This window comes from Artemia franciscana, chromosome 9 (assembly GCF_032884065.1).
Source record: "Artemia franciscana chromosome 9, ASM3288406v1, whole genome shotgun sequence".
NCBI classification, from domain to species: domain Eukaryota; kingdom Metazoa; phylum Arthropoda; class Branchiopoda; order Anostraca; family Artemiidae; genus Artemia; species Artemia franciscana.
Window position 1 is genome coordinate 35911065 of NC_088871.1, and position 27418 is coordinate 35938482.

Consider the following 27418-nt stretch of genomic DNA (forward strand, 5'->3'; position numbering starts at 1 on the left):
TTGTTATCGGAGTACCGGGAACGAAATTGAGATTCTTATTAATTACCCTTGTAGAAGGCAGTGCCTTAGGAATATATCCCTGAAAAAAACATGTTTTGCCTCTAAACATTGTTTTGGAGAAATTTAGAAAGTTTTTTGGAAGAATTATACGCATTTTTGAAGGCATGTGACTCTGCCCTAAACAGTTTTTATGGCACCTGGTCTCTACCAAGTGACATATAGCGATAGCAAATTCTGTCGGTCGGTCGGTCTGTCTGTCTGTCTGTCTTTCCCGATTTTGCTAGTTTATGCACTTCCAGGTAAGCTAGGACGATGAAATTTTAGAAAAAATGTGGTATTTTTAACTTACGAAGGAGTGGTGGGATCTCAATGAAATTTCATATTTAGAAGGACCTCGTAACTCAGATCTCTTATTTTAAATTCCGATCGGATCCAGTGTCATTGGGGGGAGGGCCGGAAATCTAGGGGAATCGCGTAAAGCGGAGAGATCAGGATGAAACTTGGGAAGAATAAGCACAAGTCCAAGATACGTGACTGACATAACCGGACCGAATCTGGTCTCTTTGGTAAGGTTGGGGGGGGGGGGGATAATTAGGAAAATTTAAACAAATGAGGTACGTGTAACTTACTTGTAACTTACAGATCTTAAGAAATTTGATATTTAGAAGGATCTTGTGCTTTAGAACTCTCATTTTAAATCCCGACCAGATCCGGTGACGTTGAGGGGAGTTGGAGGGGGAAACCGGAATTCTTGGAAAACGTGAAAATCGAGGTATCTTACGAATGGGTGATCGGATCTTAATGAAAGTTGATATACACAAGAATTTTATGTCTCAGATGCTCTATTTTCAATTTGAATCGGATCTGGGGACATAGAGAGTTGGGGGGGGGGAAACAGAAATCTTGGAAACCGGAAATCTTGGAACACGCTTAGAATGGAGAGATCGGATGAAACTTGATGGGAAGAATAAGCACAAGTTATAGATACGTGATTGGCATAATCGGAACGGATCCGTGCGCTTTGGAGGAGCTGGGGGTTGTTAATTTGGAAAAATTAAAAAAATTGAGGTATTTTTATCTTGAGAACGGGGGACCAATTCTTAATGAAATTTGATATTTACAAGGAACTCATGTCTCAGAGCTCTTGTTTCAAATCCCGACCAGATCTGTTGACATTGGGGGGAGTAAGAGGGGGAAAGGGAATTCTTGGAAAACGCTTAGAGTGGAGAGATCGGGATAAAACTTGCTGGGTAGAATAAGCAAATTTCCGAGATACGTGATTGACGTAGCCGGACTGGATCCGCTCTCTTTGGGGGAGTTAGGGGGTGGGGTTCAGTGCTTTGGCAAGTTTGGTGCTTCTGGGCGTGCTAGGACGATCAAAATTGGTAGGCGTATCAGGAAGCTACAAATTGACTTGATAAAGCCATTTTCCCCGATTCGACCATCTGGGGGGGGGGGGGCTGAAGGGAGAGGAAAAATTGAGGTATTTTTAACTTACGAGTGGGTTATCGGATCTTAATGAATTTTAATATTAAGAAGGACCTCGTGACTCAGAGCTCTTATTTAAGTCCTGACCGGCATTAAGCCTTTTATTTTCCTTTTAAATCAATCTATTGATTCTTAGAATTTTGCTAGAGCTCATACGATATGAGCTCTTGGCTCTTCCGACCTTGTCACAAGTGCCATATGAGCTCTTAGCTCTTGTTTTTCAGAATATTTAACTCACTTTGGCTTGTGAAATCTTATTCTTGATGAATTCCATTGTTAATTTACTTTGAGATTTGAGTGCTTAGAGCTTTTATACGAACTTCTATACGAAAATTTTCCCACGAACAACTTATCAGACGCAATTTTTCAGACAATTTTTCTTTGTTTGTTTCATGTCTGGTACATCTGTTCGGTTGCTTTTATGCTCAATTTTCTTGATCAAAATTTAATCAATTGGGATTTTTTTTTTTTACATGTGTGTATTTGTTTAGTTTTGTTAGTTAATTTTGTGTCAGGTAACTCTTAACATACGGATGTTTGTGTCAAATGGCGTTGTTAACCCATTATAATTAAGCAAAACATCTTCCTCTTTTTGTTTATCTCTTCTTTTTATTGTTAATATGTTTGTTATCGTAATAGAGATTGTATTTGAGCTTTAAGCTGATAGTTTCTTCTCTTTATTTTTATCTTTTCACTTTATATATATATTTTTTTAGGGCGGCTATTGATATGCATGGTACTGGATCCGGTGGAACCCGTAATATTTCCGGCAACACTTTGCTCCATGAAGACCTTGAAAAAGAGCTAGCTTCAGTTCATGACAAAGAGAGTGCTCTCCTCTTTACTTCCTGCTATGTTGCCAATGACACAACCTTGTTTACCCTTGCCAAGTATGTATTTAAATATAATTCTAGTTGTAAAGGGTTTTTTTCCTGTTGTCCTTATGCAGAGAGAAAAGAAATTATCAATTAAAAATCAACTGAACTAAATCCACTTTTCTATTTTCCTTGTCTTTGAAAAAATAAAAAAATTGCTTGATTTTGCTTCAAAAAAGTCTCTTTGAAATAAAAAAAAAGATGCCTTGTAACTTTTTCACTGAGACTTCTTGACACTGTTTGTATAATCCTGAGAGTAGGTCCTCTCTACGATGTCCTATTTGGTTTTGAATAGTCTTGGTCGCTTTGAGAATTTTGGCTCTAGTTGGAGTGTCCAAATCAACATAATAGGGTTCCTTTGTAACGCTAAGGAGGAAAGTATCGGGGGCTGGTGATGAACACAAAAGTGTTGCTAGTTTGGGATTCCCGGTAGGCCTGACCCAATAATGGGCTTCCTGTTCTGACCCGAAATAATTTCGACATACAACAGGAAATAATGCAATTTTGTTTTTATCATTGAAAATAGAGGTGTGTCTCATGGCGACGTATTATTTTTATCAATATTAATGAGCGTTGCCATTGATATATGAAATTGTGTTACAATAAAAAAGAATGTTACTAGTTATCAATTGGTACCAAACAAGAGATTTTTCTTTAATCAAAGTCTTTGTGTAATTTTGTATGAAGAAATGGATTTATATTGATTGAAAATCAAAAGAAAAAATATTCGAAAAGATTTGAAGCAGTGTTAATTATATCAGAATGGCGTATGTAATAATATATTCACCTATGTAGCTATTCTTATCCGTAACACTCAGCTTTGAAAACTTTCGCGTGATATTATATATCGGGTACCTAAAACCAAGAGACTTTCTCCTGTTGTACGGTCAGTAAGTTTTATTTAACAGAATGGTGGCGAATGTTCTGCGTAGTTTTGTTAAGTCTACCCTGTTTTTTTCCCATGGCTGATGGATCAGATTTTTCCTTTTGGGGGTGGGGAAGGGTGAGGAAAGAGGACTTCAATTTTTGTGTGGGGGGGGATATTTTCTGGTCCTCAAAAAGAGTATACTCTACGGTTTTTTCTCTTTTCTTATCACTGTCTTTCGACAGACTCTGCTCCTAGTCTGTAATATCCAATCAGGGGATAATTCAATGTTAATGTTCAAGTTGTACTATGTTAGATTATGTAATAATGCAACTAATGATCGTAATAACATTATTTACTTGATTCTGATCCACCAAATATTTTTGTTTGAAGCTAGAATTTTTCAGTGTATGTTGAGGAGATGTTGAAGACTGGTCAGAGGGTAAGCAGCTCGTCATCTCTTTTTAGATGTCCTGTCTTCTAGATAAATTGAAAATTTTGAAAACGTCATTTTGTTCAAGAAAGTCCAAAGATCTTATAACTACTGAAACTCTAATAACTGAAAGTCTAATAACTGAAACTGAGAATTGGTTAATTTTACAGCATTTGCTTTTCATCGAACTCAGTGAGAACCCAACTTTAGATGTGGCCTTGTCGCTCATCTTCCATTTACCACCTCAGGAGCTAAATTACCAGGCTAAATATGCAAAGTCGCTGTTGACCAGTGGAAATGAGTTAGCATTCCAAGTGTGCTATAGGGGCAAGGTAGGAGGGGGGTATATAACCAATGCAATACCGGTATGTAGATCTATAAAAATGAAATCTGGCTTTAAAAGTTTGCCATGTTTAACCACATTTTTTCTCTTTTAATTCAAGAGCACTGCCGGGATGTCACATATTCTCAGATGAGGGGAATCATGCCTCAATGATTCAAGGTATAAAAAATAGTGGCGTTCCTAAGCACATTTTCAAACACAACGATCCTGTACATCTTGAACAACTGCTTTCAAAAGTAAGCTTGTGTCTTTTTTTTCCTTCTCTAAGAGTCTTAGTTTTTTTCCTATCATGTAGATATTCGCTTATTTAATGCAAACTTCAAGGCTGTGATGTGCCTGTGCCACTGACAAAATGGCTTAAGCCTTTTTTCAAAGGAGCCCTGAATTTGCCTGGAAGGGGGGGGGGTCTATTTGATCCTTCATCTAGGCTACATGTCTCGAATCATGTGTTTTTTTTAAGATTTTGAACTTGTATCATGTTCCGTCCTGTGTGAATTATCTTACGTCTAATGCTAAATTTGTTTTTTTTTTTTTTTTTTTTTTTTTTTTTTTTTTTTTTTTTTTTTTTTTTTTTTTTGGTTGGGCTTCTTTCCAGCTTTAGTTACTATGGCCCAGTTTCCCTCTAAGCTCTTTTTTTTCTAAATTCATGGCGCGAGGTACTTTCTAGTATGTGATTTACCGTTCGTCTTTACATCGCTCCATCACAAGGTCTGATGAATTGCAACCAGGTGAAAGACGCCTTGTTGGGTGGTTAGCCCAGCAAAGACTGGGTGGTCTCCAAAAGACAGTGTATTCTTTGGAGGGGAACGGAATCGAATCACCTTCTACCCATCCTCAGCATTGGAGGTGGTGCCTTGGCAAAGGCTTTACTTACGCGCGTTTGGAGCGGAGTATTTTCATGAAACTCATCCAGCTTATTTTTATTCTGAAGATTAGTGAAAAATAAGCCGTGTCGTTCACCTTATCATTGTGTATAAAGTCTTGTCCATTACAACAGACGATCACTCATATGAGCTATGTAGGAACCAAATAAAGGAAGCCCTTTTTCTTTTTCTTCGTTCCTTTTTTTATGTCGAAATACCATCTAACTCTTGTCTTTTTATGTTAAAAATATATTTCTTGAAAGTGAAGACTAATCTAAGATGAAAGGCTAGTAAAATAAATGCTGGTCATTTAATCCTAAATAGCCCTAACAAGAGTTAATTTGGTTAACTCTAAGTCCAAAAACACTTCATGTCATCTTTTAACTGTGATAACTATTTTAACACGTTTTATTCGTGTGTTGGTGTTAAAGGGCATTTTTTTAAGTTTTTCTTTAACATTCACCATGGATTCCAAGCATTGAAGTTTTCATTTATTGTCAATTTATGCCACTAATGGTAAAATTCCTGTTTGCCACTTAGGGCCCTTATTTGTAATGCAATCAATTAGGTTTATCGCTTCTAGCGACAAAACTGATTGATTAGGTTTTCAATTACGGTTGCATGAACTTGAATACATTAGTTTTTTCTCTAGTAATATTTGTTACTTTTCGCGTTTCTAGTGATTTAGCACTTTTTTTGTTTCCAGTTTTGCTTTAGTAGCAATCCTATCCCAAATCCTGTATATATTAAATATTTCCATATTTCCTTTCTTTCTACTTATCATGCAATGTGTCTTAATAAATGTTGGAGTTAATCTCTCAATTATATTGTCAGTAATTGTTACCACCTTTATGTGTAGAAATTTTTTTACCATTATTCTTGACATCTCAACATTTTCACATCCTAGTGATTTGTATAGCATCATTTTTTTTCCGTAAGCCGTCGGTTGTAAGCCAAAAAAATACTTATCTTTTCCGTATTCACCATAACCTGTCTAACTTTTGCTGGTTAATTGTAATTTCCATTATAACATTATGTATTTTCATTGTTTCTTGTTTTTAGTTTTTTCTTTCATTTTTTTTCAGTTTTCAGTTTTGTCATTGTTTCAGTTTTTTCTTTTTTTAGTAATATGGATAGACAGTCTGTGTAATATAGGTCTGTGCATTGTCTTTGAGTATTTAAGGATAGGGTTTTATGGGTTTGAAAAATCTCTTCGTCTATCTCCATTGAAAGGGACTACGCCCGTCTAGCATGTAAGTAGCAAAAATCATAGTTTCCTTTCTTGTTATATCTTATTTCAGAGTTAATAGAAGATATGACATAATAAGGAAAACCTTGCAAAAAGTGCATTATTGGGACAGATGTTAGTCTTATTTTTAGTTTATTTATAATTGCTTAGTTTTGCTATATTGAGAAATATTGTCAAGTTCTCAGTTTCAATGAATATAAAAAGAAGCATTAACGGAGTAAACTCATTCTGATTAATCACTATTTTATCCTAATGCAAAATATCATTTAATGCATCTTCATTGGGGCCCATTCGCAATTGAATTTACTAGCAATGAGATTCAGCCCATTTCGAAAACCGTTTTTATGTTACTTGGTATCTACCAAATGACATATACCGATCGCAAATTCAGTCGGTCTGTCTGTCCCAGTTTTGCTACTTTAGGCACTTCCAGGTAAGCTAGGACGATGAAATTTGGCAGGCTTATCAGGGACCAGACCAGATTAAATAGAAATTGTTGTTTCCCCGATTCGACCATCTGGGGAGGGGAGTGGGGGGACGGTTAAATCGGAAAAATTAGAAAAAAGGAGGTATTTTTAACTTACGAACTGGTGATCGGATATTAATGAAATTTGATGTTTGGAAGGATATCGTGTCTTAGAACTCTTATTTTAAATCCCGACCGGATCAGGTGACATTGAGGGGAGTTGGGGTCGGGAAACGTAAAATCCTGGAAAATGCTTAGAGTGGAGGGATCGGGATGAAACTTGGTGGGAAAAATAATCACAAGTCCTAGATACGTGATTGAAATAACCGGAACGGATCCGCTCTCTTTGGGGGAGTAGGGGGGAGGGTTAATTCTGAAAAAATAGAAAAAATGAGGTATTTTTAACTTACGAAGGAGTGATCGGATTTTAATGAAATTTGATGTCTGGAAGGATATCGTGTCTTAGAGCTCTTATTTTAAATCTCGACCGGATCTGGTGACATTGGGGGTATTTGGGGGATGGACAACCTTAAATCTCGGAAAACGCTTAGAGTGGAGGGATCGGGATGAAACTCGGTGGAAAAAAAAGCACAAGTTCTACATAAGTGATTAACATAACCGGAACAGACACGCTCTCTTTGGGGGAGTTGGGGGGGAAGGGTTAATTCTAAAAAAAATTGAAAAAATGAGGTATTTTTAACTCACGAAGAAGTGATTGGATCTTTATGGCATTCCATATTTAGAAGGATCTCGTAACTCAGATCTCTTATTTTAAATCCCGACCGGATCCAGTGTCTTTGGGGAGGGGGATCGGAAAGCTTTGAAAACGCTTAAAGCGGAGTGAGAAACTTAATGGGAAGAATAAGCACAAGTCCAAGATAAGTGACTGACATAACTGGACCGGATCCGCTCTCTTTGGTGGAGTTGGGGGGGAGTAATTCTGAAAAATTAGAAAAAATTAGGTATTTGTAACTTAGGAATGGGTGATCAGATCTTAATGAAATTTGATATTTAAAAGGATCTTGTGTTTTAGAACTCTAATTTTAAATCCGGACTAGATTCAGTGACATTGGGGGGAGTTGGAGGGGGAAACCAGAAATCTTGGAAACCGGAAATCTTGGAAAACACTTAGATTTGAGAGATCGTGATGAAACTGAATCGGAAGAATAAGCACAAATTATAGATACGTGATTGACATAATTGGAACGGATCCTTTCTCTTTGCGGGATCAGGGGGTTGTTAATTTGGAAAAATTAGAAAAATTGAGGTATTTTTAACTTAAGAATGGGTGACCGGATCTGAATGAAATTTGATAATTAGAAGGAACTCATGTCTCAGAGCTCTTATTTCAAATCCCGACCAGATCTGTTGATATTGGGGGGAGTTGGAGGGGGAAACCGGAAATCTTAGAAATCGCTTGTAAGTGTTGTAGTTTCGTGAGTAACGTAACCGGACCGGACCCGCTCTCTTTGGGGGAGTTAGGGAGTTGGGTTTAGTGTTTTGGCGAGTTTGGTGCTTCTGGACGTGCTAGGACGATGAAAATTGGTAGGCGTGTCAGGGAGCTGCACAAATTGACTTGATAAAGTCGTTTTCCCCGATTCGACCATCTGAGGGGCTGAAGGGAGAGGAAAAATTAGAAAAATTGAGATATTTTTAACTTACGAGTGGGTGATCGGATCTTAATGAATTTTGATATTTAGAAGGACCTCGTGACTCAGAGCTCTTATTTTATATCCCGACCGGAATTAGGCCTTCGATTTTCATTTTAAAGCAATCTATTGATTCTTAGAATTTTGCTAGAGCTCATACCATATGAGCTCTTGGCTCTTCCGACCTCGTCACAAGTGCCATATGAGCTCTTAGCTCTTGTTAGCTGATACTGATGACCTAGTCTAGACTAAATTTGAAACCAACCATGGCTGTAACTTCTTATCTTTATAAGAAGGGAACCTCAATTCAATTCCCTCTCTTTGTTATGATAGGGCAAACCAATCAGACTATTTTGAGAATCTTCTTTTTTGTTAGCCGTTATTTGTTCAATTCAATTGAAATTTGGTTTTAGATAGATTCTCTTCTGTATGTCAGTTAGACATCATTGTAAACGGGTTCAGATTCAGCTGGTTTTAAAATTTGCCATTGCCTGAATTTTTGAATTAGTAAAGGTTAATTATGAATATGCCATTTGTTTGCTGTGTTTTTCTCTAAAAGACTCGATGTTGATTTGTAGAATCGTCTTAAGTAATTGGGTCATGTACATTCTAGGTGGATCGTAATATCCCAAAAATAGTTGCATTCGAAACAGTACATTCTATGACTGGTGCTATATGCCCTCTGGAAGAGCTTTGTGATGTTGCTCACAAATACGGGGCTATCACTTTCGTAGACGAAGTTCACGCTGTAGGTCTTTATGGTGAACGAGGTGCAGGTATTGGGGAGCGAGATGGTGTTGCTGACAAGATTGATATTGTTTCTGGTACTCTTGGTAAGTGTTTATGTGAAAATATGATTTGGGGTTTTCTTCTCCTCCCTTTCTGTCTTTTTCTTTTCTTGGCTGTGAACCGTTGGTTTTTGGGATATCTTATATCATAATCTGTTTCTTTTTTTCCACTTGGTCTAAAAAAAAGACAAAACTTGTTCTGAAGTCAATCTTTCGCCGAACAAGATTCTTTTTTGAAGATCGATGATCAAATTTGTAAACTTCCTGTTAAAAATTATAAACTTTCATTTCCTTCTGCTCTCCTGGTGAAAGATAAACGCAGTACTACTAGGAATTTATAACAAAAGTTCCATATCCCTGCTAAGTTCATAGAATTTTTTGGTCAATGTTGATATTACCTGAACAATTGTTTTGGGTCATGAAACTATTATTAATAGATGCATTTTCACTTTCTAAACATCTTTTCTCTCTTGCAAAACAACCGCAAACTCACCGTTATGGAGTTATTGTGTATTTGCACATTAGGGGGGGGGGTAAAGCATAGCATATATTAAATACAGCAACGGTTAGTTTACATATTTAATATATACTATGATTTACCCCCCCACCCCCCCAATGTGCAAATATATAGCCCAAATTTGTTTCTAAACTATTACAGATTCGCGATTTCAAATATCCGATCAACGAAAACGGAAATGATTGCAATTCTATATGTGTAAATACAAGAATATTTGGGCCGGAATAACTCCATAACGGTGAGTTTGCGGTAGTTTTGCAAGAGAGAAAAGATGTTCAAAAAGCCAAAATGCATCTATTAACAATAGTTTCATGACCCTAAACAATTGTTCAGGTAATATCAACATTGACTTTTTTTTTATGCGTATCATGTTATACTGAGTGTAAAGCTAAAAAACGGACATTTTATGTTTTGCTACAACTGTCTGTGTCGGTAATCGTTGGGGAAGAGAGTTTTTCTAACAAGGGTTAAAACAACTCTGTAGCTCTGTAACAGCACAAGCACCGTATGTGTCATTTAAAAACTGAATGAAACTGAATCTAGGCTTCTAGGAAAGTAAAAATCATTAACTGTAATACCATTTTCAAGACGGCCTTTCTGCTTTTTTTATTTATATTAGTTTTTGCTACAAAAGTTTGTGTGACTAAACATTCGAAGCCTTTTTTTATACTTTTCCTTCGTTTGAGGTATGGGATGCTTGTTTTGTTAAACTTCTACAAGATTTAAACGAATAAGTTTTTGCGTACGTGCCGTTATGCAACTTATCATGCCAACATAGCATGATGTCTATCTTTTCACATTTCTGCTACACGTGACATGCTGCATGTGATATGTCAAACATTCTGGTTACGTTTATCAAGAAAGACTCATTACTTGTTTCACGAATTACAACTTCTTCGTAAACTAGTGTCAATGCAGAATCATTATCTGGTCTGTTGCTGGTTGAAATCAGATTCTAATCGGGACTTGAAGGGAGAGAATGATCCTTTTTTTTCCTTGAAAGATTCACAGGGATGGTTTAGATTCACTTCTAATTTAGAACTACAACTTTCCAACTATAAGATGCGTGTTTGAGTCATTCTTATGCCTTTATGTATACTTTTGTTTCACAGATGCGATAAACCTGAGTGAAAAAGAAACGCCGGAGGAAGGGGGAGGAGGGTCGTCCCTTGGATACGCCATTGGTTGAAATGGTACGAAGATTTAGGAGGGGAACAAAGTTATTAGGTTCAAAAAAGTATTTAGTTTCTGATGATAGTTATGCTCGGCAATTCTGTTTTTTTCTAATGATACATAATCTTGCTTATGAACTACGTATAATGTATTAGATTCGGCATGGTAATTACTAATGCCCTCAGCCAAAAACATATGCAGGAGATTAAAGACTTTTTGAAGGGGTAGCTTAAGGTGTATCGATCTTGGGAGGATGGAACTATCTCCTCTTATCCTTCTATGTTGGTTTGGAATTGGACATAGGTTTACACATGGAGACAAGGTGGGAGGAATACCCATAAGACTGGTCTGGAGAACTTATCCCTGGACAATCTGGAAATTTGAATACAAAATGTTTATTGGCTATTTCGTGTTGTTCTCCTTTTCAGTTACTTTGTTCAGAAAATACTGCGAATCGAGGAGAAACAATCTCTGAAGCCAACTTTGGCTTCCAAAGTATTAGTTCCAATAATGAAAGAGTAAAGGTGTTTGGATCGGAGCCAATATTCTTTATTTGTTTGCTGGTGATCATTGAGACATTGGAGCATCTTTATTGCTCTCTGAAGCCAACTTTGGCTTCCAAAGTTATTAGTTCCAATAATGAAAGAGTAAAGGTGTTTGGATCGGAGCCAATATTCTTTATTTGTTTGCTGGTGATCATTGAGACATTGGAGCATCTTTATTGCTTGTTATACTAAACCTTATGCCTCATAGAGCGCGAGACATTGTCTCTCAAATCGACAGAGGCTAAGGATGTTAGCGCTTTCAATTAGAAATCCGTTCGTCTCCAATGTCGTCAGGGAAATATGACTCATATGCTCTATACGTGTCATGCAACACCCTCAGGATTCTATTGCAAAATAATGCCGTAAATGCAGTCTTCTACTAATTGTAAAGAAAAAGTGACAAGGTGTCCATAGACAGGAAAACTTGCTCTTTACAGGGAAGCCTAATGTGGAAATGATTCAAAAATCCAGAAAAGACGGGTGAGGCAGGGACGGGCAGTAGCTGGGGATCATTTGGATCACTAGAGTTGATCGTTGTGCATACTTGCCAGTAGCTCTCGCACGTCATGACGTACCAGAGGAGGCTTGGACCGTGAATATTTGGCACTCGATAATTTGAGTCTCTCGATAATTAGAATCTGTCGATAATTAGAACTTTTTTGCGGTCCCGTGAAAAACACTTGATAGTTGAATTTGTAACGAGGGCATCTTGCTTGGCAATACTCTATAAAAATATATAAGTTCTGCTAGATAGCATTGATGGAATTGAGAAAGTGAAAATAACAGTTTTGAGCTCTGTAATTACGATTGATAAAGCCTGGAAAATGTCAGTTCTACCACTATACATAACTGCTTCAATAAAAGTGGGTTTGGTGAGGGAAGAGAAAACCCCGCACGGTTATCAGAGTCGCGATATTTAACGGGATTCATCCAGGGGTGGCTCGAAGGACCAAAGCCTGGGGGGAGATCCCATCACTTAAACAATTAAGTCAGATTATAACCTAGTTCAAACTATGCGATTCTTGAAAATTTATTATAATTAACCTTCTATCATTTATACTTATCTACAAGACAAACAAGAAGCTAAAACAGAATACATTATGCGTAACTAAGGATAGCTCTGTTTGTATTCTTCTGTTCTTCAAAGTGGACCACCGCTGGACAATGTTGTTTATGTCAATGGCATCGGTGAGGTTTTTCTCATTAGTTAACAACATAAGGATTTTAGTCAAAAATCAACCATGGCAGTTCTCAGCAAATTCTTAAATAAACTTGAGCTCGCTAAATGTTCTTTCGGGAGCTGTTGCAGCTAATTTGCAAAGGCAATTGGCTTGCTTAAGCTGGTGTTGCCTGTAATTTCCTTCACCTACGTCTTCTCTGAAGCAAGTAGTGCATTGGCAAAAATGAAACAGAAATGGCTCTACTTGAAAAGCAGTAAAAAAGCATTTGGATGTCTATTTTGGTTTGGAAAAAAACGTTGCTAGCTCAATATCTCCAACTGGTACCGTTTTTTTAAGGAAGTTAAAGATATGATCAAAATGGCTGAAAATTGTCAAGGCAAGCTCTGAGATTAACTCCCATCATTGTAGTCAACCTTTCGAGAAGGATTCTAAAATGTTATTTATAGAACTGATAACTTGAGGTTTCGGCTCGACTCTGATCTTGGCTGTCAAAACGAGACGGTCTGAGTCGCCAACGATAATTTCTGCTGAGATCTGCCTCTGGATAGACTTCTCTCATTCTGGCAAACCCTTTTGCACTGACAATGAAATTGTTCATTTCATCCTCCGATATTCTTTCGAAAAGTTTCTTCATAGCTTCAATTATCTCGATTGCGTCGATGATGTTGATCTCCTCTTCTTCAAGTTTTTCCACTGCTATCTTGATCTTGTACATGATTTTTTTTTTTTTTTTTTCATAAAGATGAGGCAAGCGATCAATTCAAAGTTTGGAATCCTTTCAAGAAGGCCACTAGCTTGTGCATTCGACTTCACATCGGTGTTCTTTATCTGTTTTGTTTCGCCAATGGCTGAAACTATTGCTTCAAACCAAGTAACTTCTGCTTGTATGGTTTCAACCCTTGCAGTTTACCGAGTCCATGATAAATCTTAGAGATTAAGGCAGTTTTCAATCGAAGAGTTTTTCTTTAAGGGTGGCAAAATGCTTTTAGATGAAGAGAAATACACGTATATTTTGTCAAGGATGCTGAAAAGCTAAACTAAACCAAGAGATGAATTGTCACTATGTTAAGTCTGTGGGCCTGTCAGGAAATATAGGGCACACAACGATCAAAAAGTTCACATATTTCCTTCCGAGGTGGTATTGCGGATTACACTCGCAAGCTTATCAGAATGTGAAGCATCGGGTATCATATCACAGATTAAAATTCTGAATTCAAAATCCTTTCTTCGCCTTTTCTTTACTCTTCATTTTGTGCCTTTGCCGTGGACCGGCTTCCACCCAAGCTTTTTTGAATTGGTTGCTCCTGGGACCATTGGAGAAAAGGAAACATAAGATGAAGACAGCAGCTTTCTCGACATTTTATTCTAAGAACTGGTAATCCTCATATTATCCCGGATAAAAACGCTACTGTTTCATTTTTTATATTGAAGGATCAACTGGGAGACGCTCGGCTTTGGTTGATTAAGACCATACGAAATAGGGGGCTTTCTTTGGTTTACGCTAGAGATTGGCTTCCTTATTCCTGGATTCTTGTGAATAATACTTTCAAAATCGTCACTGCAACTTTCGACAAAACCTCCACTAATTGTTGAAATATTAACAAGTTCTTCAGTGAAATTGACTGTTAACTCTTTACATAGCTCCAACACAGAAGATGATGTAACATTGTATTTCCACCAAGATATCTCTTGCATTCAACGTAAAATGTTCTCAGACAGTCTTAACAATGTCATTGGAACCAACAACTATAATGATATAATGTATTCGAGCTTGGTAAAAAATGTGAATTTACCTTGTTTGGGAACGTCTTGCCCTATATTTGACTTTTTATCGTAATCTGTGTTGACCGATGGAATGTCATTAAAATTACCGTTAAGAGTCGGAGGCATATTTGGAATAATTTCTTGTCTAATTTCTGTTCATTAGACGTTTAAACATTGCTCATTACTTTCGCAACAGGCAAAAACTTACCCCCCGACTTGAATGAGCTATCACAGAGTCTTCAAAAGCACTCCTGTCCTAGAAAAAAAAATTCTGGGTACACAGCCAAGTCTTGCTTGTTGTTCTCAAGCGTTGTATCCCTTTCAGCCTCGTATTGTAATCTAGTTTTGTTTTTTTTTTTTTTCACTATTCTGTATACACTTGCTTTGAAATGGTCTCCTGGGGCTTCTTGTCTTTGAATTCTCCACTCGTGAAATTTTCTTTCCACTCGTAGTCAAAATGTGACCGACAATCCGACAACATGCGAGCATAAACATATTTTTAAGGCCAGTTGCTAGGTTACCAGACCAGTCCCTTTAAATCCGGTTTAATTTAAACGACTCTGTTTAAATCTGAGATTATTTAAAAGAAGAAAAAACGACTCTATTCTATTTACATGCGCATTCAGTTTTTGGTATCTACGGCTGAAGCTAAGCAAGGCTAAAATCAACCATTTCTGCTTAGAAGTCCGAAAATCCCAAAGTCTTTTCAGGAGAATGAAAATACAACATGGACTGTCTCTGACTGAATTGAACTCCTGGGAACTGGATAAGACCAAAATAGACGACTTAAATTACTTCAGAAAAAGTAGGGGCTAGAACTAAACGACCAGACAAAAACAAATCATACCTCATACGCAAGCATAAGCAGGTTTGAAAGGCACGAGTTGCTACCAGTTAGGTCGCTTCAAACCTGATTTAATTTAAACGACTCTATTTGAAAACGGCACACTAAAATGAAGATTAAACGATAAAATAGAACGATTCAGAATTTCGTTTTTACAATTGAATCTGAGTTTTGTCAAAATCAGCCATTTCTTTATCGAGAACTTTGAAAATGCAAAAGTGTTTGCATGAGAAGGAAATAAAACTTAGAGTGTCTCAGAGTTGAACACCTGGCAGTTCAATGCGGTCAAAATAAACGACTTATACGAGTTCGCAAAAAACTCTGGGGTGAGTCACTCCCCCTCCTTCTTCCCTGCTAGTATTTATCTCCCTAGATACAGAGTGGTTACTTCTACCAAACTGTGAAGAGTATACCTTTAAGGATTTTGTTCACATGGACCATGAAACTGCTGTCCGTAGTGTTATAACGGATGCTGAATCGTTGACTTTTCAAGATAAGGGGGGGGGGGATAAAAAATCAACACCTTACGCTCCTACGCTCTCAGAACACAGAAACAAGTGATAATTTCGTTACACCTCTCATCATCATTAAAAATTAATTAGGCAGTGTAAGATGAAAGCCGATTCATAAAAAAAAAAAAAAAATATAGACTACTTTACAAAATAATTTTTGTCGCTCGCATGGTTTTAAAGAATACCACGTCGTTACGCAGATTATCCCGATACATATGCTTCATGAAATGTAATTTCTTCATGAGGAAGAGTTGTACATATATGGGTTACGTATTTTCAATAAAGCACTTTTTTATTTGAAACTCTTCCTTGTTCCTTCTTGATTATTTGGACTCTTGTTATTTTGAAAATTTCGGTAATTTGAACTCCTCCTCGGAATCATAAAATGTAACTGCAGTAGAAAAAGTAATGGTGTTGCTTTCAACAAAATCACTGTTGTCCATCGTAATAATCAAGAATTATTTTTTAAGAGTCTGATTGTTCAAACTGATGCCACAAAATAGAACAAACTTCCTAGCATATCGATTAATTTAAGGGTGAAATATATTTTCTTATTTCAAAATTTCAAAACAGTTTTATTTTCCGTTTTTCTTGCCATAATTGTTCTAATGCCAGTTCCAATTATTTTTATATTTTTTTAATTGCCTTCAGTCGTGCTACAACGCCAGGTTTCTCAATGCAACAGTTACGTCCGAATATCTAAAATTCATTTGAATCGAATATAGTATTTTCTAAAGGTAATCATATTTTTGAATGAAATTCGTAAAAGAAGATTATCTTAAGAGGATTAGGAAAGCTTATTTTGAGCTATAGTTTTATAGAAATTCTCTTTTCCCTGGAGCTTTTTATTGAGGGAGAGGATTTTTTAAATTAGACTTATTACAGTTTTAAATTACCTTAATTCTGGTGTTGGTTTATATATATATATATATATATATATATATATATATATATATATATATATATATATATATATATATATATATATATATATATATATATATATATATATATATATATGCTTTAGTATGTGCTTCTAGATCTATGTATGGCATGTTTTATGTAAAGAAATAGCACCCTTTTGACAAAACAAAACAGATTTTTGTTTCGACTAGCTTATCAGTCTATACTTTTCACTCAGTTGGTTATTTGTAATTTGACTATTTATTCCTTTGTAGTAAAATTATTTGTGATACGGTTAAAAGCAAAAAGTGCATCAACTATTACACAGTTTTTTTTTAACCATTTTTCTATTTTTGATAAATTCCGAGCTACAGCCTATTATCATATTAATTTTGAACCTTTCATTTCTATTCTTACTAATTATTTATTTTCATTTCACAATACGGATTGACGCTTTTGCGTTTTAAAACGAAATAGACAACATCTGTAAGTAATCTATCATCCCAATGATCCCTCTGATGCCCGTGTCTTAACAATAATGACGATATAAGAATGAAGCCAAGTTCAAAATGTTATCTCTTTTCTAAGATTGTAGCAGGTGTTACTTCAACCGATGTCGTGTGCGTACTTTGCACTTCCCAGTAGCTTCCAATGTCATTGAAAACAGATGCTAGATTAGACATTAAAAAAAAAAAAAAATACTAAGGAAGGTCTGGTCTCAAACAGATTAAAACTTTAAGAAAAAAAGTGTGTATATTCATTAGAAGTTTCCTGTTGGTGGATGAGATCTTTAGTAGGGGAAAATTGATTTTAAATGTTCGGAAATTCATTTGCCTTATGATGGTGTAAAAACGTTTACCAAATTCGTCCTGTGCATACCAGTGTTATAGATAATTATCTTTTGGAAACCTTTACTGTAGGTTTTTCAATCTATTTGAAATGATCCTATACACAGTGTATATGTTACCGTGAATGTCCAAAATTGGTGAATGTCGACATTCACCAGTGAATGTCCGAAATATCTTTGATTTAGTCAGCGTTGCCAGTACAACTTTTTCAGTTTTATGCAAGGGTTGGTGGTGACAGATTAGATTTTTAACCCATTTCTGAAATTTGTATCCTAACTTAACTCTAAGTTTTACCATCATAGCTTGCATAAGACTGAAAAAGCTGATTCGCAAAGCAAGTCCCTCCTTATGACTTTTGTGCTAATTCATTTATTACCTCTTACACTTAACTAATTAAAATGCTTCGGGTTGTGGAGGAGGGGAGGCTATTTTCAATTTAAATTTCTTGGAAATTAAACCAGCACTTTTAATATCCTATTTTAAAGTGCTTCTTATCAGTTTTTTTGATAATTTATTTGTTACTTTTTTACATTTACAGAATTAAAATGCTTCGATTGGTAAAGGAGGGGGGTCTTACTTCAAATTATACTTCTTGATAATTTATTCAGTGCTTTCAATATCCTACTTTGAACTGTTTCCTCTAAGAACTTTTGTGCTAATTGGTTTATGCTATGTTTACCCATAATGAATTAAAACGCTTTTATATAGAAGACGGATATGTTTTGATTATTTATTGCCAATTCTGTCGATAGATCTCTTTATTGTAGTTTTGGGTCGTAGCTTTATCTATTTTCAACGTTTTTTCTCTTCTTAAAATAAAGTAGCATGTCTTAAACATCTTATTTTTTTGCTTGGTTTCCTTCTATACACTCGTAATACATTTTTTGAAAAGTATGGATAGAATTAAACCTTCGCTTGAGGTAGTAAAGAATAAGTGCTATCTCCTAGTAAAAAAAGGACCAAAAATCATCTATGTGGCAGAAGCATGTTCCTTTCTATGATTAGAATATTTTATGTTAGTTTCTCCACGATTTATGTATTTATGGTTGAAATAATAGTATAGTAATAATAATATTGAAATCAGTTAAAGATGCTGAATAATTGGTTCAACTAATTTTTATTTCTTATTTTATCGAAAAGACATTTTTCCAAGTATTTGTAATTCAATCCGAATACGTGTTTGATGTCACTTGGCGGATTTGTTTTGATTAGAGAGTTTCTAGAGTCATCTAACGAAGCTAAAAACATTCCCCGACAAATAACATCGGTTTGGGCTCTAAGTTGATTTAATAAGATTTAATATATCTATTTTGCACCGATAACATTTGTTACTTTCTCCTGTCAAAGTTGTTGTAGTTAAAACATTCTTTTCGTGTGACAAAACTTGTAAAATAGTTAGGGAAACCCCCGCCGGTTTGCTAGTGTCTAAATTTATCTGTATGTTAAGAGGTTTTCGAATGTGCTGTGGTTAGCCCATGTAGCAGACAAGAATTGACCAGAAGCTACATTACTCTGTAAGATTGGAATCGAATATTATGCTTATATTCAGCAAATGGGTGGTGATTCTCAAAAGTGTTTAGAGCCCTAGAAAACTTGCTATTCTTACTCTGCACAGTCTCTCTAGGTAAGGCTGCCAGCCCCTGTATAATTGACTGAAACTAAATTTAAAACAGATGTAGCAGTATCGGTTCTGCCTTAAAAATCGATATTGATTACAACTGTAAGTTATAATTTTCAGGAAAACCTATTATTTATTGTCTCTTTGTAATTTTCAGGCAAAGCGTTTGGAAACATTGGTGGGTATGTAGCAAGTTCATCACTCTTCATTGACATGATTCGCAGTTATGGTGCCGGCTTCATTTTTACAACTGCACTTCCGCCTCCTGTTTTGGGTGGCGCTATTGAGGCAGTAAAACTTTTGAGCTCAGATGAAGGTCGAATGCTACGAGCTCAGCATCAGGCCAACGTTCGTTACTTGAGGAACAAATTGAAGTCTGCTGGAATATCTGTAGAGCACACGCCTTCTCATATTATTCCTGTGTTTGTAAGTAACGATGTTTTTTAGGATAATGGTAGGCTTATCTTAGGCGATGGTTAAACGCAAAGTTTGTGGCATTTCCGTTACAGAATAGTTGAAATATTTCCATAAATTTTACTCTTTTTTAACGATAAATGCTAGTGAAGATGTTTTTGACTAACTGATTTTCTAAGACCAGTATCAAATCTTTCTTGCACCAGCAAACCAAGTGAGGAATTTAATTATAATTTGTGCATGAGTTATATAAATGAAAGCTACCTAGGTTTACTTTTTTAGGGAGGAAGGACTTTGTGGAGGCATTAGCCTAATCCTAAAGTTCTGAGTTCAGATTGTTCCTTATTATTATATGAAATATTTCCTAGGAATTTGGAAAAAATAATTGTTTTCTTTGGAGTCTCCAAAGTTTTTGGAGACAACCTACCAGCATTGGTCCAGTAAGAGAGGTATACTTACTCCCGCCCATCACTCGTGTCATTTAACCAAACATTTGGAAAACTATAGATTCTATGATCATCTTAGCTCTATGACTATCTGCCTTAGTTCTTCTGCCCTAGGAATGACGCAAAGACGGATAATAGATAAACTTATCTATTAACAAATGAACTAACATCATTTTTGTACAATCCTAATAAGGGGGGCTAATGCCAAATTTGCCTCTCACTCAGTTGGACTATCTGTCTTGACTTCTCCTACAATTTGCCACGGCTTGACGCCCACGACTATTCGATTTTAATTCAAAATCAACGGACTCGGCCGATTTTGAATTAAAATCGTCCGTTGATTTTGAATTAAAATCGAATAATTTGGGCATCAGGCCATGGCTAATTGTAGAAAAAGCTAAGACAGATAGTCCGATTGAGTGAGAGGCAAATTTAGCATTAATCCCCCTTATTAGGATTGTATAAAAATGATTGTATTGAATTAAAATTGAATAGTTGTGAGCATCAAGCCCACGTGGCTAATTGTAGAAAAAAACAAGACAGAAAGTCTGATTGAGTGAGAGGCAAATTTGGCATTAATTCTCCTTATTTGTATTGTATAAAAATGATTGTATTGAATTAAAATCAAATAGTTGGGGGCATCAAACCCACATGGCTAATTGTAGAAAAAGCCAAGACAGATTAATATCTCAATTGATATACAAAAAGTTCTTTCTTTCATAAGCTTTAATTTTCTCTTACTAACCCTTACCACTTTTTCTTGATTTTTTATTTTTGTGTTCACATTTAACTATTTTATATGAGTAATTTTAACATTTAACTAAAAATTTAAGAATTATGATTATGTCAAATTATGTTTTAACATACCAGACTTATTCCTGTGAAAAATGTAAGGTGTATCAAAGTCCATGTAAGAAAAGTCTTAGTCCGTTTATTAACGGAATTTAAGAGGGCTTAAAGAACGAAATGATTCAGTTGATCGGTTTTATATCGTAAAAATCAAGTGTAATGATTTTAGTATTGAAAAACATCTGGAATCTTTGGAATACTTTTTTTTGTATTGAATGAGCCTTCCGAATATTTGAAGATCAATATGGAGTGCAAGCCTGATAAAACTGCAAGTAGTTGTAAACTGGTGTTAAATTTTATTCAAGATACCTTAGTATGACAAAAAGTGCATATGTATACTTCAACATCTGTACTGTCCTACTTATGATCCTTTGCAATGTAGAAATACAAAATACGTTCTTTAGCATAATTTTGACTCTTTCGTATGTAGGCAAATAAAAATATAAAACAAGCAAGTAAATAAAAACAGACGTAAAATATTAAAAAAAAGACGAAGCTAAAAAAATGGAATAGAAATAAATAATAGAGAAATCGAATATAATATTAAAATAATAAAAAAAAGTAAAAATTGCGAAATATAGTTAGGAATCTGAGCCTTATTTTGAATTTTACCTGTAATATGCTACTTTGTCCACAGTTTGATTGTAAACATGGCTGACTCCATGTTCAGGCTGGCGTGTCCTGATTACACAATCAAGGGATCCATCAGACTAGCTATGCGAGGAATATTCTTTTCTTACTTCTTAATTGCTCGAATAGTCTAAGTCCTACATGATCCTTTGCATAGGAGGAACCAGTAAAATGTTTAATATGACACATTTATTTGAGTCACTTATAGGTTGGCAACCCAATCCTGACAACCAAGATTTCTGACGAGCTAATTAGAAGCTATGGCCATTATGTTCAAGCAATCAACTACCCGACTGTTCCTAAGGGCCAAGAAAAGCTCCGAATCGCACCTTCACCCCACCACACTATTGAGATGATGGATGAATTTGTTGAGGATATGGTCAAAGTTTGGAGGGATGTCGGTCTTGAATTTAAGGGCCTCAAGTGTGGAAAGGTAACATGCTCTACGCCTATTCTTCGTTTTGAGAAAATCGTCCTTTTTTGGAACTTTGTCCCCTATGTAGTAGTTATCATTCCTGAATCATCTTTAAATCTTTAGTCTCACTTGATATTTTTTTTTATACGCAACTTCGAATTTTCGGCTACTATGGGCTGTAGTTCGGTTTTTAAAAGGTATTACCTCTAACTGTTTCCATGGTTGGTGAGCTACGAGAATTTGTAGTAAATTGAAAAGCTGTCACTTTTCCATTTATGATCTTAGTTGAGTGAATTTTCTGTCGAGCGGTTGAGATGGATCTTTTTAAGGGGGGATAATGAGAGAGAAGTTTTTTACTTTAAATACGCTGTTAATTTCGTTTTTTTTTTACATTTATTAAAAAAGAAAAAAGATTTAGTTAGGCCTTCATCTTTACATATATGCTGTAAATAACAAATAAGGCTTTTTTACATTAAACTTTTAAGGCACATTTACCTCGTTTGCGTTCTCATTACAAGATGTACTTGAGCTTCAAGGCAGACTCATTAATCTCCAAATCCACTTCCTTGTCATTATTTGCCTTCTTAGTTATTTAACTAGTATTTTCCTTAGCTCCCTTGGTTGGAGCTTTGACAGGAATTCGCTGTAGTAAGCCTGATAAAATTCAAGGGTTATCCCAAAAACAGCTCATTGTGGAAAAAAAAATAGCTTTTACAGAAACATAAAATTTGCTGAAATTGTTCAAAAAGTAAATGACTAAAAATTTCATTAAATTGGCATAATTAGAAGATAAATTGTAAAACATCCGTATGATTGAAAGATGTTGAGCCAAGTCTTTATTTATTTCCATCTGTGAAAGAAAACCTTGAAACTGTAATAAAAAAAACCTCAAAGATCTGGCAAGCCATCTAATCGATTAACTGCACTTCTAAATCTGTATTTCGATCGCATCTTTGCGAAAAGCTGCTCAAACATACTGGGAATATTAGTAGAAATTTATTGTTTGAACTGAAAAAGATTCAAATGACTAGTCGATCGAATAAGTTTGTTTTACAACAGACGAATGAGAGGAAACAAAAATGAAGGTGGTAGTGAATAAAAGAGGCAAATTTTGCAGAGTTTATTCTCTTCAATGTTTCTAAGAAAATAAATAGCCTGTAAGTTTTATGAGTCTCTGTAGCTGCCTTCTTTATTTCATCTTGTTGTGGCCTTGCCAACGGATTAAAAATGATGTTTAGATAAATTTCAAATGATTATAAACGATAAATAAAAGTTAGATTTCTTGCAAAAAAAATTAACAAGCAAACTTTCAAATGGGGATAAGTCCATTTATTAGACAGTGAAAGAGAAACAAAAGTCTGGATATTTTGACTACATATACAGCGATCGTCATCAACAGAAATAATAAAGCATTAAAACTAGAACTAACATATTTATATATTAGAAATAAGTATTTCCGGTTCATTCACTAGGTTTGTCTGAGAGAATCCAATAATTGGATTCATCCAAAACTTTGAATTGTAAATTTTCTTCTTAAATATTGCCTAAATGTAATATATCTTTTTTTTAATATACTTCTATGTTCGTCGTAGAAAGCCAGCTAGGTCTTGGAAAAAAAATACCTAATTTGAGGTATTACGTTGAAAAAAAAAATCGTTAGAGATGGTTCTGAAATAATGTTAACTTATTCTTGCAATTTACTATAGTCTTACGTGAGGCTTTCGATAAAATAAAATTAGGCAAAACATTCTGTTTGTATTTTAGACTCTTAAGTTGTCCTTTTCAATTTCTTTTTTTCTCTTTTTGGGTTTCCAAGTCTTTTTATGAGGTAAATAAAGCTTCCATGGCTCATAAGCGGCTGTTAAACTTCTAATGAGAGTGATTGTGGTTTTAATTTTGAAATCCAAATGATTTTAGCATCTCACATAGCTTTTGTCATACTTCCTGAGCGGTACAAAATATGACAAATGTTTGGACCCTGTTATTGTATCCGGGAAAATGGTGCCTTGTTAGAAGTCCGAGATTTTCATTGTCTATATAAAAATATGACTGCTGAAACACCGATAGTTATATTATAGGCCACGGAAGGATATAATGAGTTTACGCAATAGCGTAAAATTAATAATGAGCAATTTGTATATTTGTTGTAATTGTAATCAAATTTTTCTTGCCTTGTCAAGTAGAAACGTCTTTGTTGGTTTGGACAGGCAATAAAGTTCGTTTGTGTGTGTTCAAGCAAATCACTACCACAGCTCTTTCGTGCCCTTTCCTACATCATTGCATAAGAGAATCTAATAACATGATTTTTAGTAGAACATAGATTTAGCCTTTGAGCTACGATTGTTTGTGCAAATAAACCTCTTTCTCAAAATATAACAAAACGTCAGACTACTATATCCCCTTCTACATCTTCTAAATACTTCGAACTTCCGTATGAACTTTACTTAGCATAATCTTTACTTTACTTAATAGAACTTAACTTTACTAATAAGAACTTTACTTTACTTAATCACTAGCGCATAATTTATCTGATCTCTTTCTAAACTTATCTCTTTTAGCCGTTCTAGCTGAGTGTTTAGCACCCTAGACTAGAAAGTCTTTAACTGTGACGACAGGGGTTCGAGTCCTTGTGTCGCTGGTTATTTGGTTTAGAACGGGGTCAGTGGCGTGATTGTGTAAGCTCAGCCAGAGTCGACTGAGCCATAAATGGGTGCCTGGAAAAATTTGGGGAAGGTAAATAGGAAAAGTTTGCGAAAGTAAAGGATGGTTGCTCTCCCCCCCCCCCCCCCCCCCCCCCATTGGACTTCCTAGGTGAAGGACCATGAAACGGAGATCAGCATCACCGGTAGGGACTTTAAAGTTCAATGCCTAATTATTCACCTTACATTTACCTTTCTAAACTGGTGAATATGAAGTGAAAAAATAGACTTTTTTGCTAATAAAAAAAGCCAGATTAAATAAAAATAGATGAAAATGGCATGTTTCTTTTTGTCTGTTTTAGTAGAGTTTTGTAATTTTTATCTCGACAAGCTATTTTTTCCTGGCATCTCTCTATATTTGCTATGAAAATAAGTCTGTGGAAAATTTGTCGAAATCCTACGAAATTATAAGAAGAGGATAAAGAATTTTCTGAAAACAAAAAATAAAACATAATATAAAACTACAACCTAAGTGATCATTTCGGCTATATAACCAACAGTCGTATTAAGCGGAATAGAGTGTAAAACAAAGAAAATAAACTAACTTGCTCAAAAAAAAATGATTCTCAAAGTAAAATCACAAAACAGAAATACGTATATAAGTTTTGACAGAGTCCTTGTGTCACTGTCTCACAGAGATTGGCTTGGAATAATAAAAAAAGACTCCTGATTCTTTCTATTTATTTGTATATTGATATATACAATTTTTCATCGATGAGTCTGTGTTACTTACGTAAGCTTGTAAGCATGACTCTGATTTTATATCTTATATTATATAATTATTTTTAGGCACCCAATCATTAACCATCTCAAATTATCACGTTAAGTAGCTTAAACTATGGAATGAGCATGTTAAACAGCTATTGCTATCTACTAAATTACGTCTTTGTTTTCCAGGATTGCAACTTCTGCAAGAAGCCTCTGCTTTTTGATGCATACGAGTCAAGGTTGCGCGTTGACTGCAGTGAGAAGGACTGTCCTCTCGTTATGGCTACAGCTTAGTCACAATTTACAGTGTTATTTTAGATTGCTAGGTGGCTTTTGGTAATTGGTGACATGGCATGATCATGAGAGACGATTCCATATTATGCTAACGCACCAGACCTAGGCTCTTTGGGGGACGGAATCTTTCTTCTAAAAAATTGCTTCATAGGTCCTCCTGTACTTTTTGACGAAATTAATTCCTTTTGTGTGTATCTTTCGGCTTATGCGAAAACTTCTTTTTCTAGTTTTCCAAATTTTTGTTTTGGGACTGGGAAATGTGTATCATCTCTATATTTTCTAGTAAATTATCTTTAGATGTGCATTTTTGTCTCTGATCCATTTAAATTACACTTAAAAACCTTTCTTTATAGCAAGTCGTTGATTTTAGTAAGAAAAATATGTTCTAATTTAGTTAAAGAACATAGTAATATAATTGTTAATTATGTAAGCTTTTCTCCTGGTATGAAAAGAGTAGCTTGAGTCCAGAACATTATCTGATTCATTTGAATCCAGTCTGTTCATTTTTTATGGTTTCAGACACCTTAACACCTCTGAATTGCAGCAGTAGCATAAAATTGAATTCGATTGTCAAATTCAGGGAATTAATGATTCATTTAATTTGTTAGCTTTTCTATGTTCAAAACTTGATTATTTCTAATTGAAAATGTGACTGCTCCAGTTTTATTTATATATGAGTTCTTCAGGCCTTTTTTCCGTTCCCCATTTAAGGACTCAACCAGTGATTCATTTATATGTTTTCTGTCCATTAACAATGTAAAGTACAAATCGTCTCTCGTATTTGACCGTTTTATATTTTAATTTTCAAAATTGAAAGTCGTGAGCGACAAATGTCATTCTGGTGGTATTTTATGGAAAGCGTTTCTATTATACTCTTTATTTTTGCAGCTTATTTTTGTCTTAGTTTTATTAGGGAAACTCGTTTATATATTATATTTATTTATATTAAGAAGCCAAATCTATTCAGAAACCCAAAAAGAAATCATAAGCAACTGTAATCCTGCAGGTAACACTTATCCCAGGACGTAGACTGTCAAATCTTTCCTTCTGACGCCTCAGGCTGTCGTCAAAAAGAAAGGTTATATTCATTTCCTAATCTACCTAAAGTAGAAGGGGGATAGGGCGGGATAGTGCATGTTTCAAAACTAAGCTTCCTTTGCTGTTTAATAAAGATGGTAGATCATATGGAAAAATATGAAACTTTAAATACTTTTGCCAAAACCATTCAAACTTGAACTTAAGTAAAAGCACCTATAAAACAATATTTAATGAATTTAAAATGGTTAGAAAAAGACACAAATTTTATTGTTCTAGCAGTTATTTTGGAATGGAAAGGAAGCTTTAATATTCAAGTATCTTCAACTAGTAATCCTTTCCAGAATTCCACTGACGCCGTTCATTTTCCATATTTATTAAAGTGTTGACCCCCAAGAGGCACTAAAGTCTTCTGTTTTCATGTTGAATTGCGATATAGGAAGTTTCCTAAGACAATCTGGAATTGTGTATATTTGGAGTGGTAAGCGTGGTCACCAGTCTTGCAATTTCGAAAAAGAGAGGAAACTCTAGATGCAATTCCTATAAATACGCTGGATGTCATATTTCATAAACAATATCTTTGCAAGAATGGTGTAATATAGTCTTCTGGAACCAGCAATGTTCGTCTGTTGAACCCAGCAACGATCATAGCACTAAATCTTCAAGCTAAGTATAAAAGTCAAAGAATCTAAATTCGAATACCCCATAAAATAAAAGTCAATCTGAAATTTTTCAACTATTTCTCTCATTGGATTGTTGGACAATTTTCTAGGATAATTTTTGGCAGTGGCACCGGGGCTTATTTAACGAGACATTAGAAGGCATACCTTCATTCGTGAAACAAAACTTTTTAGATTCATTGTATTTTGAGCAGCCGACGAAAGGAAACACTCAACTTCCACATGCTTTTTTAAATTAAAAGTATAAAATTTTAAATGAATCTGGTCAGGCTTTCCACTGAAACCTTTTTTTTTTACAGTGCAATTGGCGAAACTTATAAAAAT

The 27418-nt window shown here is 35.2% G+C and overlaps 1 protein-coding gene across 4 annotated transcripts in view; it reads left to right on the forward strand.

Moving 5' to 3' along the window:
- Positions 1–26271, forward strand: part of LOC136031345 (5-aminolevulinate synthase, non-specific, mitochondrial-like) — a 78632-nt gene extending 52361 nt beyond the window's left edge. For all 4 annotated transcript variants that reach the window (XM_065710836.1, XM_065710835.1, XM_065710837.1 and 1 more), the window contains 6 exons: positions 2205–2378; positions 4105–4240; positions 8845–9064; positions 19082–19350; positions 21472–21696; positions 25275–26271. In XM_065710836.1, coding sequence (XP_065566908.1) covers positions 2205–2378; positions 4105–4240; positions 8845–9064; positions 19082–19350; positions 21472–21696; positions 25275–25379 — 1129 coding nt within the window. In that variant the 3' untranslated portion in view covers positions 25380–26271. The remainder of the gene's footprint in view (positions 1–2204; positions 2379–4104; positions 4241–8844; positions 9065–19081; positions 19351–21471; positions 21697–25274) is intronic.
- Positions 26272–27418: the final 1147 nt, after the last annotated feature.